The sequence below is a fragment of the Sinocyclocheilus rhinocerous genome, unplaced genomic scaffold (genome assembly GCF_001515625.1).
Source record: "Sinocyclocheilus rhinocerous isolate Xijiao unplaced genomic scaffold, SAMN03320098_v1.1 scaffold3190, whole genome shotgun sequence".
Taxonomy (NCBI): domain Eukaryota; kingdom Metazoa; phylum Chordata; class Actinopteri; order Cypriniformes; family Cyprinidae; genus Sinocyclocheilus; species Sinocyclocheilus rhinocerous.
The window spans coordinates 86,628-98,515 of record NW_015647087.1 but is presented as its reverse complement, the minus strand read 5'-3'; the positions used below and the strand labels follow the sequence as shown (position 1 = coordinate 98,515).

Genomic DNA, 11,888 nt, shown 5'->3' with positions numbered 1-11,888 from the left:
TGTAATACATCAAAACCAACAACATGTATGCTAGACCCTGTACCAGAAATGTCCAAACCTGCTCTGGAGGCCACTGTCCTACTTGCCCCAAAACACCTGCTGGAAGTTCCCAACTCTGGCCCTTGAAACCCCCTTTCCTTCAGAGTTTAGCTCAAACCCTAATCAAACACACCTGTACATACTAATCAAAGTCTTCTGTATTATTTGAAAGTTAAATGCAGTTTTATCAAGGTTTCAGAAAAGGGGACCTTGCGGGTCAGAGTTGAGAAACGCTGCTCTTCACAATATTACTTACTTTCTTGAGGTCATGTCCCAAAAACCTTTAAGCTGGCAGTTAAACCCTTTATTAAAAAAAGCACAGTTCGACCCAGGAGATATAGTTAATTATAAACTTATCTCAATTAGCGATGCTAATAATTAATCACTGATCAGTTAATTGACAAAAATAATAATAATTCAAAGAAACTGAAATTGTTTGTAAATTGTCATAAAAGTGAATTATATTTTCTGCACGAGCCAGACATTTATATTAGATGTTGTTCTGGGGGAAAGCTAAACTGAATTACCGGTGTGTGTGAAATGTCTAGGCCACACATGAAGCTGAATGTTTATATTAAAAAAATATTAATAATTAATTCCTATGACTTTAATTTGTGGCCACGGCTCATGTTACATTGATTTCTTCTCTCTTTAAAGTAAAACTAAGCATCAAATTAGTACAACGTGGCCATGCCTTAACTTATTTATTTGTTCCCTCATTTTAGTTGTGTTATTAATATTGTTAAAATGTGGAAATTCGAGTGATCGAGCCGCAAAACAGAACACAAAGCCGCATATGGCTTAATTTAAATTTGCACGAGAATGAACCTTATTGGTTCTTGTGAACCTCAAACATGCTGCGTAACACACAAGAATGATTCCTGTTGGTTCTCGCACATTTCCTTCAAATTCTATCCTTCAAATACAATGGTATTTATCATAATATTGGGAAGACCACGGAACTGGTTATCATTAGTCTACTGTCTGTCTGCACAAACAGCAGCAAAGGTTGTACAGTCGGGCTGCTCGATTATGGAAAAATCATAATCACGATTATTTTGGCCATTATTGAAATTGCGATTATTTCAAACGATTATTCATTGACTTTGGAAATATGTTGCATTTATTGAACAGTGAATCCTCCTTAAAACAAATATAAACAATATTCAAATGTATAAACAGCATATAAAATAAAGGCAAATAAGATCAACAATGTAGTGCACTTCCACAATCTCTTAAAAACAAGTAATAAATTAAATACAAATATTAGATCAAATAATAAATTAGACCAAAATAAGATTGCTCACATATGTGCCTTAACAAACTAACTGAGAAGTTTTAAACAACATTTTACAACATTCTACATTTTAAACAATCAAACTCCAGTCAGTAACTCGTCTCAGTCCAATAATATTTTAAGGCTGGCCCACCATGGCTTAGAACTAACAGAAAATAAGTTTAACTTCATCTCTAGACTAAGTAAAATGTATAAACAGCATATAAAATAAAGGCAAATAAGATCAACAATGTAGTGCACTTCCACAATCTCTTAAAAACAAGTAATAAATTAAATACAAATATTAGATCAAATAATAAATTAGACCAAAATAAGATTGCTCACATATGTGCCTTAACAAACTGAGAAGTTTTAAACAACATTTTACAACATTCTACATTTTAAACAATCAAACTGCAGTCAGTAACTCGTCTCAGTCCAATAATATTTTAAGGCTGGCCCACCATGGCTTAGAACTAACAGAAAATAAGTTTAACTTCATCTTTAGACTAAGTAAACATGTTTCAGGCCAACGTGGCCAAAATGCTGATAGGGTTACACATCTAAGCCTTAAAGGTTTTTAGCCAGAAACACCAGCCTATTCACATGATCTGGTTTCAGTGATGAACGCAAGCAGGAGACAATATTTCCACCAGTGCTAAAGACTCGCTCTGATGAAGAACTTGTGGCTGGAATACAAAGATATTTCCTTGCCAGGTTGGAAAGCCGTGGGTAGATCCTCTGAGATTCCCTCCACCACTTCAGTGGGTCTTCCTCAGCATCCAGTGTCTCTGTCTGCAGGTACGACTGTAGCTCAACAGTTAGGGCCTGGTCCTGTTGCAGAGGAGGTCCAGCAGCTTTGTCTGTGGTGACCTTGAAGAAGCTGCCCAGGCCCTCCTTCTTCTTCTTCTTCTTCTTCTTCTTTGGAGCAGTAGCAGCATCCTCTGTCTCAAGAGGGGCGTTCTCCTTGGAGGGAACATATTACAAGAAAAACAAGAATTGAGGTTGTGGTATTTAAATGTTCAAATTATTTTGCCAACACATTAATCCACTTAACTTTTCATTATTATTATTATTATTACCACCATGTCAGTCATCACACTCTTCATCTCTGCTGTCAGTCTGTCTTCAATAGACCCTCGGTTGTCTTTGTTGACATATTTAAGCTTGAACCTTGGGTCCAGGGCAGAGGCCATGTCGAGTAACTCTTGTGTCGCTGTATTTGTCATTGAGGTAGTCTACTATCTTCTGTTTGATGCTTTTGGCAAGGTCTGTGTCATCCTCCTGCACTTCCAATATTGAATTTCTGAAGAGGTGGAGGGTTGGTTTCAGAAAAGACACACTTATGTATTTCCCTCCAGAAAGTGCGTCACTGAATTCAACAAGGGGGCTAAGAGACTTATTGATGGCCTCCAGTACGTCCATGTCCTGCCAAGAGAGGGTGAGATGTCTGAGTTTTCGGTCGCTAGAAAGGACCTGGGCAATGGCCTTATGCTGCTCAAGGACTCTGTCCATCATGGCCTGCCTAGATCCCCATCTGGTTGGGCATTCTGTTTTAAGGGAGTCTTCAGCTGCTTTTGTGCCTCTGCAAGTTCCCTCTTTTTTTTCCAACTATAGGAAAAGCTGCTGATGAGCTTCTTGCAGACCCTCATTGCACGGTCGACCCTAGGATCCTTCATTACATTCTCTAAGATTACAATAAATACTATTTAGTCAACTATATGATCATCGCCACCCTCATCAAAGCAACATTTGTTAAGACAGAGTAAGAAGGCATCAAAGAGTAGTTCAAGTGGTAATAATAATAATAATAGTAAAAGGTTAGTGTGATAGTACAATTAAATCACCACATTACATATAATCTGTATGAAGGTTTCCTACATACCTATGGCCAAGTGGAGTCTGTGCCCGAAATACTGAAGCCTCATCCATCCATTTACCTCAGCTGCCGGCTTTATGTTGTGATGCAGGTGAGGTTTTCCTCGTTTAAACCCCATGCAGCCATAGCTTCCCTGAGTCCATGGGCTATGTTTTGCCCGGTATGGTCTTCAGGAATAAACGCAGTTTGGAGACATTTCGTATTCAAATTGAAATTGGCGCAGATGAAGTGTAGTGTTAAGCTAATGTATGGCTCCATTGTACGGCTAGACCATAGGTCTGTTGTGGTGGCGAAGTACTCTGCTTTTGACACTTCATTAGCCACTTCTGCACGGCATTTTTCATATAAAGCAGGCAGAGCAACTCTGGTGAAATGGTGTCGAGATGGCAAAGCATAACGCTTGTCCAGAGTATTTATCATTTTTTGGAATCCTTCGTTCTCAACCGTGCTAATGGGGCACATGTCTTTGGCTAAGAAGTATGCAATGGCATCTGTTATTTTTTTGTGCTTTTCTGAGCTGGATGGATAAGGAGTTGCACTGAAGAGTCAGTCTTTAATGGATGACTGTGTTGTGGAGGACGTCGTGGGGGTTGTTCTTTCTGTTTCTTTATTATTAGTTGGTCATATGTCGGTCTGTTTAAATTTTAGATGGTTAAAAAGATTTGTGGTGTTACCAAGCGGTGCTGACACCACCGCGTAGCAAATCTTGCACTTAATATGTTTTTGATCCACTTCCGCTTCTTCGAATCCAAACGGTTCCCAAACAACGGAATTGCTTTTACCTCTTTTGTTGACCCAAGATTTCTGTGGCTGCTCTCGTTCTGCCATCTTCACTCGCGCTGATTTTTAAATGCGACCAGATACTACATACGCGACTTGTTTTGCCGACAGTATAGGCTGAGAGAGTTCGAGCTTCGGGAGGGGCGAAAGTGCGCATGCGCGTCATTAGGAACGCAGGCCAAAATAACTTGAAAAACTGAATAATCGTTTTTTCTCGATTACACAGTTTTTGTGATCGTTGAGACCCAAAATCGAAATCCGATTAATTGCACAGCCCTATTGTACAGTACTGTGTACTTCTTATACATTAGTGTGCGAGTTTCTTATTCAAACCAATCAATGGACCGTTCCATCACCGAGTTCGAGTCCGTCAGCGTCTGTCATTACACCATCTATGTTGCTAAGCCATCTGCTTAGAGTCAAGAGCGCATCATTTATCATTATTTGCATGAAGATATTTCCACAGAACACAAGTTCTGCTTTTGTAATTATCAGCGTATGCACTGTCTAGTGTTTGTACAGTGTGCACATATTTATGCCCATTTTATTTTTAATAATTCCTGATAAGCCCATTTTGTGCATACGCAACTTTTATTCATCAGGCCCCAGGAGAAGAAACCCCCCCCATCCTAGATCAACTTATGCTACATTTACACCTGAGCTTGAAAGAAGATCACAACAGATGTTTTCTTCAGTTTGAGACTTTGATTGTCACTCACAAACATTCAAAGTTCAAGTTTGATTAAAAATAAGTTTGTTATAAAGTTAGTTTTATTTGCCTGTCATGTGATCTCAACATGTCTGTCCACATGGGTCGACTCGGGACACTCATACAAATATCATTCATCTCAGAGCTTTGAGAATGAAACTAACCTGTTTGTTCCTCAGTGTCTTCTTGTTTCAGACTGAACGCTTCTTCAATCCTGAAGTCTTCAGTCTCCTCTTTAATAAACGCCATTTTTATAAGTGTGTGACGAGGCTCTCAGTCGCTTCAGCGGGAGTTTCTCTGTGTTTGGACACTCTGTCATGATTAAGATAAGATGAGATGAACAGAAAGAAAAATGAACTGAATCTCTGGGTGCGTCTCAATCAGCTCTCTAGTTCAGTAGTCAGCGCACTAGTGAGGGAGTCAAAGTAGAGGCACCTAATTAAACAAAAACACTCAAAACTAGCACTACAACATTAATAAAATAACAATTTATAATGAAAGTAATTTTTTTTGTATCTAATGATTTGTTGACCACATGTATCAGACTGTACTTTAATAAAAACATGTTCTATTGGTTTAAGTTTTTATTTAACACGTTTGTGTCGAATTAAAGTGTTTTGACCAGCACATGTGACGTCTGCGAAGCATTTGATTCAACTGACTCGGAGTTTAAACAGCTCAGTTTCTCCATCACTGAATTCATGTTTATAAATGAGACGCTACTTTTGTATTACTCGTGTGTGGATGCGCTTATTTACTCACACAAATGACATTCATATATTTTAGATAACACATTAATATGTTACAGTCAATAATAAACAATTTTCCATTGCATGCAAACCTTTCGAGTTGATTGAACGGTGTTTAAAGATGCTTTAAACAAACCCTTCCGCAGTCGGATCACAGCAGATGCAGGAGCCCGGCGCACACTTATGACGTCACATCACCGCGCCACAATAAAAGTCCTGGTCACACGCTGCTGTCTAAAAACATTTACATAGAACATGATATACAAATAATTAAAGAGTTGACAGAAATTCAGAGTTTAATGTATTAGTCAAAAAACATTTAAATGTATGTTGTCCAATTATGTGCTGAAAATATTAGGAAACCACTGTGAGAAAAACATTTTATACCAGATATAAATTAGATTAAAATACAAATGTGATTTAGAAATGTTCTAAATTCTTGTTTCAATATTGAAATGAGTTTTTCTCATTTTAAAAATGTGGAAAAGTTAATCCGAGTCTAAAAATACCTGAAAGTAGGTATACAAATGTCTAAATGATGATTGATGAGATTTATTTCCATCATACCTTTATAAACTTTCAACATTATTTACATTATTTGTGTCACTTTTTCAATATTAAAGCCATAAACTGATGATAAATGATAAGAATTATAGCCACAAGCCATAGAAAAACGCTTATGTTTCAGGGTCGAAGCTAAATTCTGTTAAGTCTCTACACACTCAAACATCATATATTTTTATATTTTGTGTTACTCTTCAAATGTCTTTTTAGTGGACTATGTTACAAAACAAGGTCCCGCTTTATTGTAGGTGTGTTTAACTAACTATGTACTTATGTACGACGGCGTTTTAGTGCTACGTAAATAAAAATAAAAAAATCTAAGATTACGAGATTAAAGTCGTAATATTTCGAGAATAAATTCGAAACAGCCTACTATGAGAATAAAGTCGAAATTTTACGAGAATAAAGTCGAAATAGCCTACTACAAGAATAAAGTCGAAATATTACGAGAATAAAGTCTAAATAGCCTACTACAAGAATAAAGTCGAAATATTACGAAAATAAAGTCGAAATAGCCTACTACAAGAATAAAGTCGAAATATTACGAAAATAAAGTCGAAATGTTACGAGAATAAAGTCGAAATAGCCTACTACAAGAATAAAGTCGAAATATTACGAGAATAAAGTCGAAATATTACAAGAATAAAGTCGAAATAGCCTACTACAAGAATAAAGTCGAAATACTACGAAAATAAAGTAGAAATATTACGACTTTATTCTCGTAATATTTCGACTTTATTTTCGTAATATTTCGACTTTATTTTTTAGAATAAAGTCGAAATAGCCTACTACAAGAATAAAGTGAAGGAACATCAGAAGGCATGAAAAAACATGACAACAGACCAAGTTTTTCACCAAGAACACAGCTCTGAATACTGTTTTATTCTTCGTGTGTTTTCCTGTGTACTCTAGGCTCTTTTATGACGTTAACGTGAAAACAGGACGTTTTTTTTTATTTTGTGCCTTTAAGAATTAGAAGATTAATGAAACGCATCCTGCCAAAAGTGTACTGAAAAAACCCTGGGAACATTATGAGACCATTTTTACAAGTTTTGTGTGGAGAGGTGATGTGAAGGCAAGAAATACAGGAATTATCTCATTTCTATAATATACAAAACGAAGGGAAGGAGAAACCAGACCTCAGCTGAGAATAGATCATACATTATATACATTTAATGCATTTACTGTAGTCAACGAGAAACTGCTGATACTTACAACAACCAGAGATTTCATCTGAATCAGTCACTGAAGAATTAAAACAGAAGGACATTATCAGGTCTATCACTTCAATTAAAGTATATAGTATTATTTTTCACAGTTAACCAAATATCCTGTAACTGCCAATAAAACCTCAAAAGAAGAAGCCGACTTTTATTTTGGCGCGGCGGCGTGACGTCATCGGCCTGCGTCTGTGATTCGCCTGAAGAAAGGTTTGTGTTTTAAGTTTTAAACCGAGTTATTGTATAGTACGTACAAACTATGTACATGAAGTAATTATTACATTATTATGGTTAGTACGATTTCTCTCTCTGGGGTGTAGTGACAGAAAACAGTCTGCTTTTCGAAACTTTTGGAGTCAAAAGCTCGCAAAATGATCCAGTTTGAAACCGCTGCTCGAAAGAGTGCGAATGAGAACAACAAACACACACAACGCGTGAAATCTCGATTATTACAATTACAAACGATTTCATCAGCGTGTAGTCAATATCATCGACAATACCGAACATAAATCACCGAACCTCCTGTGTGATTAGCTTTCTGTTATTGATGTGTAGAGCTAGTTCTGAGCGTGTTTAGTCTGATGAGCTCATTAACTCGCACTCTGACTGCTGACTGAACTAGAGACAGAGATGTAGCTTGTGTTTATGATTCTCTGTTAATGAATGTGACTGTTGTACAGATGGCGTTTATTAAAGAGGAGAGTGAAGACACCAGGATTGATGAAGCGTTCAAACATGAAGAGACAGGTTAGTTTCATTCTGAGCTCAACTCAGTTCTTTGATCTCTATTACAGATATGACTGATATTTCTGAAGACTGATATATGTGAGTGTTATAAATGCACCTGATGAGATCCTGCTTCTGCTTGCCATTCATCATCATCTCATATAATGCAGTCATTTAGAAATAATAATAATAATACAGAAGTAGCCAAGACGAAACATAACGCCCCAGAATCAACCTCTGAACTGAAAACAATGAACAGCATTCATTTCTAATTCACTTAATTAAAACAAAATACAACTTTTCATAAACTGTGAAATGCAAGTGATATTTTTAATCGTCAGAAGCACTTTACTGAACATAAATAGCAGCAAACATTCACAGTAAATAAGCCAAAAGCACCAGTATACGGACTAAAGACAGTCCTGCTCTTAAAGGCTTTGGTGTTAAGAGCATTTTCTCAGTGGTCAGATGTTTTTGCACCCAGTCTGTTCTTCTGCGGATTTCTCTTTAAGGTTTTGTAGCTTCGTTTAAATAAACTATTTTACTCTATGCAGTAAGTGTGTAAAATGTCCTTAAATTGGTTGTCCCATTCTATACAAAGTATCGATACATTGAATCTAATTAGCCTTTTAATGTGTTGTTGGGGCAACATGTAATGAGAAAAGAGCTGTAATAATGGGAGTAATAACTTTTCATAAGAATATATAATATTTCATAGGAATATTGATCTATAATCTTGCTCTCTATTGACTGCCAGCTCTAAATGATTAACATGTTGTTTGTGCTGTGTCCTCTACAGAAGACACGTATGAAAATAACGCCCTGTTTCGTTTAATACTGATTTTAAAAAATCCATAACATGTTTCTGAGATGTTTATTTATGACAAACAGTTTGAAAATCAGTCAGATTTAAATGATGATTACAAAGCATTATAATATTTTCATAAAAGTGCTAAATTTGATTAACGGTCAATATCAGTCATTTTTAGAGACCAAGGTGAATTATTTAAAAATGAATCACCTGAATGTATTTCAGATTTTCTGTCTAGTATATGTAGTAAACAAAACCGCGCGTCTGTGCCATTCAATCATGCAGAAATGCAGGATTCTTATTAAAATGGTATTTTGCGGCTTAATATTTACAGATACTGTGTATCACAATAATCCGTGGTGTCATCGCGTTCATGATCAGACGTACCGCTGTATTAACGCCTTTATTTGTGCATATTTCATTTGAAGAAGACATGATATGTGCGCATACACTGTGCTGGTTCATGTTTGGAGGAGAGAAAATATGAAATATGTTCACAAACTTTAAACACGCTTGCTCCGGTCCGGATATGAACTATGATCCGCGCAGCGAGTGTTGTTAAACTCATTGTGGTGTTCTGCACATAAACCGCTCTCTCATGCGCGCTCCACGTGTTTTCATATTAAATATTGTTACGGTCATGTTTACAGAGATGAACTGGTGGCACGGAAGCCTGTAATACAACCTTATTCATAATACAGTGATTGGATCATAAGAGTTTATTCTCATGAACAATACTGAGAAAAGCTTGGAAAACTGATGATGTAGACGCGTACTCTCCAGCCACATCAGCCAATCACCACTGCAAATTAATACATAAACATCACTTTTGGTGACTTGCTCAAGCAGATTTCTCAAGCTCAGGCTTAAGCATCACTGGCAGGTTCTTGCTTAGGAAAGCAAGCATTTCTGTCTCTCGGCTGTCAGTCTGTTTCACTTCTCATGCAGGAGACGGTGCGGAACAGCCTTTCACTTTCTACGCTAGCGCAGGGCATGCAGAGGTATTCCAGGGCAGCGGGAGCAAGGCCAGGAAACCGCTGGTGGTTGACTCCCCAGCATTTGTATGGGTCATGTGTGGCAGGAATCGTTTCCTCTGTGAAAAATCCATGTGTTTGTACAGCAGTGCTGGAGCTGCTTGCTGCACCACAATCTCCCTCATGCTCCTCCCGCTTTTTGTTAAATCTTTCATTAAGCTGCTGCTGTTCTTCTTGAATGGTTCAAGACCGGTCACTGTTTTCTGAAGCAAGACCCGCTCGTTTGCCGTGAGTGTTGTGGGCAGGTCATGGTCAGCGGCACAGGCAGACAGGGCTTGCTTCTGTTCCAACAGACTTTCTGTCATGAAGTAGGTGCGATTCCACCTCGTTTTGACGTCTCGCTGGAGGCATTTATCTCGAACTGGATATCTTGCATCTAAGAATATGCAAGTGGAGAATATTTGAAGTGTCCAATAATGTGTATCCCACTTGTAACACCATCACTCACACTGCATTGTGAAAGAAGTCCCTCGTTGACTACGAGCTGAATTTTATGCACAGTGCGTTGCTTTTCTTATGTTGCTGGTATCGTTCCTCAGAATAATGTAATTTTTCTCAATGGAATTTGCCACTTGTCTAGCATTTCTTTTAGGGCAGCTGCAATCGTGTCGCTGGTGTGAACCATGAAAATTTGCTGCATTTAACATTGCACTGTGTGGTACATAATTCACATACCATTAAACTTGAGAGACACGGGAGACATTTCGGAGCTTCAGATAACTGCCGTACCCTAAGGACCTTTTGCAGAAGTTTTTGGTCCGATAACTTTTTCAGAATTTAGCAGTAAGAAATTACTAGTCATCCATTTTTTTTTATATCAATTATGCATTCCGTTAGTTTTGCAAATTGGTATGCTTCATTGGGCCGTGAATAAATATAGAGCTGAGTATCATCAGCATAACAGTGAAAGCTAACACCGTGTTTCCTGATGATATCTCCCAAGGGTAACATGTAAAGCGTGAAGAGTAACGGAAGCAGCACTATGTAACTTTTGGCGCTCTAGCGGTTAATAAACAGAACTGCACACATCCCGCGGAAGAACATTCCAACCGGAGCTACTTCTCTAAGTTTATGTCTATGGCGATTCACGCAGGTATGTGTTACTCCGCAGCGGTGACGACCCGACCAGGCTACAATAGTCCAAATATAAGTACTTATTATAAGTGTACCGTAGTGATTCGGAATAAGACAAAAACGCGGTTTGGAAGATGAATTCATGATGTACTTGCTCATTATATACATTTTGCAAATTTTGAACACAGAAAAAGTTACATAGTGCTGCTTTAACAAGTTTATACAATTCTTCCTCTCCTATAGTAGAGAATGAATGGAATTGTTCCTCAGGGGATCTATAGCGCACTATCTGATGCGATACTGTAGCTGACGGCTGCATGGTTACATAAAAAAGATGGAAATATGTAAAAAGTTTATATATTTTTGTTAAACGGATACTGTTTCTAATATTTTAGACATATGGTAGGTTTATAATTACCCAGTTCTCCTGGGCAATGTCAGAGTCGACAATATTGAGGTATTGACAATATTGAATTAAGAGTTTATTAACTTTCTTAGTAGCTTAAGGGACTCCTTTCCCTCAGCCATTAGGTAGCCAGAGGACATAGACTAGTCTAATCTATTTTATAGATTATTTGGACTGAATTGCTTCTTCTCATTTTGCACATTTGTTAATGTTACTGCTGCTATTATCATCAAGTAGTTGCATCTCTTGTTACACATTGCTATTGTTACTGCTGCTGCTATTATTATCATACAGTTACATTCGATTTGCACATAAGTCAATATTGCAACATAAGCAGTAATGTTACTGCTGCTATTATTATCAAGTAGCTGCATCTCAATTTGCACATTGTTAATGTTACTGCTGCTGCTATTATTACCTACAGTTGCATTCAATTTGCACGCTACCGTGCTATTGTTTTGCACATACGTCAATATTGCAACATAAAAAATACATTGTACACTTGCACATACATACATAGTCTATATTTCTGTATTTACATAGTCTATATTTCTAATCCTGCGGCATAGTTTTATTTTTTATGTTTGTGTGTGTGTGTGTGTGTATGTATATATATATATA

At 37.3% G+C, this 11,888-nt stretch overlaps 3 protein-coding genes across 4 annotated transcripts in view; 1 reads left to right on the top strand and 2 right to left on the bottom strand.

Moving 5' to 3' along the window:
- Nucleotides 1–5,605, bottom strand: part of LOC107708759 (gastrula zinc finger protein XlCGF57.1-like) — a 14,899-nt gene extending 9,294 nt beyond the window's left edge. Inside the window, exons 1-2 of the mRNA XM_016513063.1 lie at nucleotides 5,525–5,605; nucleotides 4,848–4,995 (exon numbers count right to left, since the gene is read on the bottom strand). Of these exons, the coding sequence (XP_016368549.1) occupies nucleotides 4,848–4,932 (85 nt within the window). The 5' untranslated portion in view covers nucleotides 4,933–4,995; nucleotides 5,525–5,605. The remainder of the gene's footprint in view (nucleotides 1–4,847; nucleotides 4,996–5,524) is intronic.
- LOC107708764 (zinc finger BED domain-containing protein 1-like) lies at nucleotides 1,754–4,321 on the bottom strand. The gene is made up of 3 exons (XM_016513074.1): nucleotides 3,201–4,321; nucleotides 2,398–3,002; nucleotides 1,754–2,281 (listed from the first exon to the last, which is right to left on the bottom strand). The coding sequence occupies exons 2-3, from the start codon at nucleotides 2,542–2,544 to the stop codon at nucleotides 1,886–1,888; spliced, it is 543 nt and encodes a 180-aa protein (XP_016368560.1). The 5' UTR covers nucleotides 2,545–3,002; nucleotides 3,201–4,321; the 3' UTR covers nucleotides 1,754–1,885.
- Nucleotides 5,606–7,385: 1,780 nt separating the features above from the next.
- The window catches only part of LOC107708760 (gastrula zinc finger protein XlCGF57.1-like), a 15,451-nt gene continuing 10,948 nt past the window's right edge, over nucleotides 7,386–11,888 (top strand). The window contains exons 1-2 of one of the 2 annotated variants that reach the window (XM_016513065.1): nucleotides 7,386–7,426; nucleotides 7,897–7,963. In XM_016513065.1, the coding sequence (XP_016368551.1) occupies nucleotides 7,897–7,963 (67 nt within the window). In that variant the 5' untranslated portion in view covers nucleotides 7,386–7,426. Of the gene's footprint in view, nucleotides 7,507–7,896; nucleotides 7,964–11,888 lie in introns of both variants that reach the window. The other variant, XM_016513064.1, reaches the window with a different exon arrangement.

Bases quoted from the DNA above. Each gene is read 5' to 3' on its own strand.
- LOC107708764 (XM_016513074.1), bottom strand. From the start codon at position 2,544: ATGACAAATACAGCGACACAAGAGTTACTCGACATGGCCTCTGCCCTG. The intron at 2,282-2,397 runs GTAATAATAATA...GTTCCCTCCAAG, and splicing joins GTGTGATGACTGACATGGTG to GAGAACGCCCCTCTTGAGAC.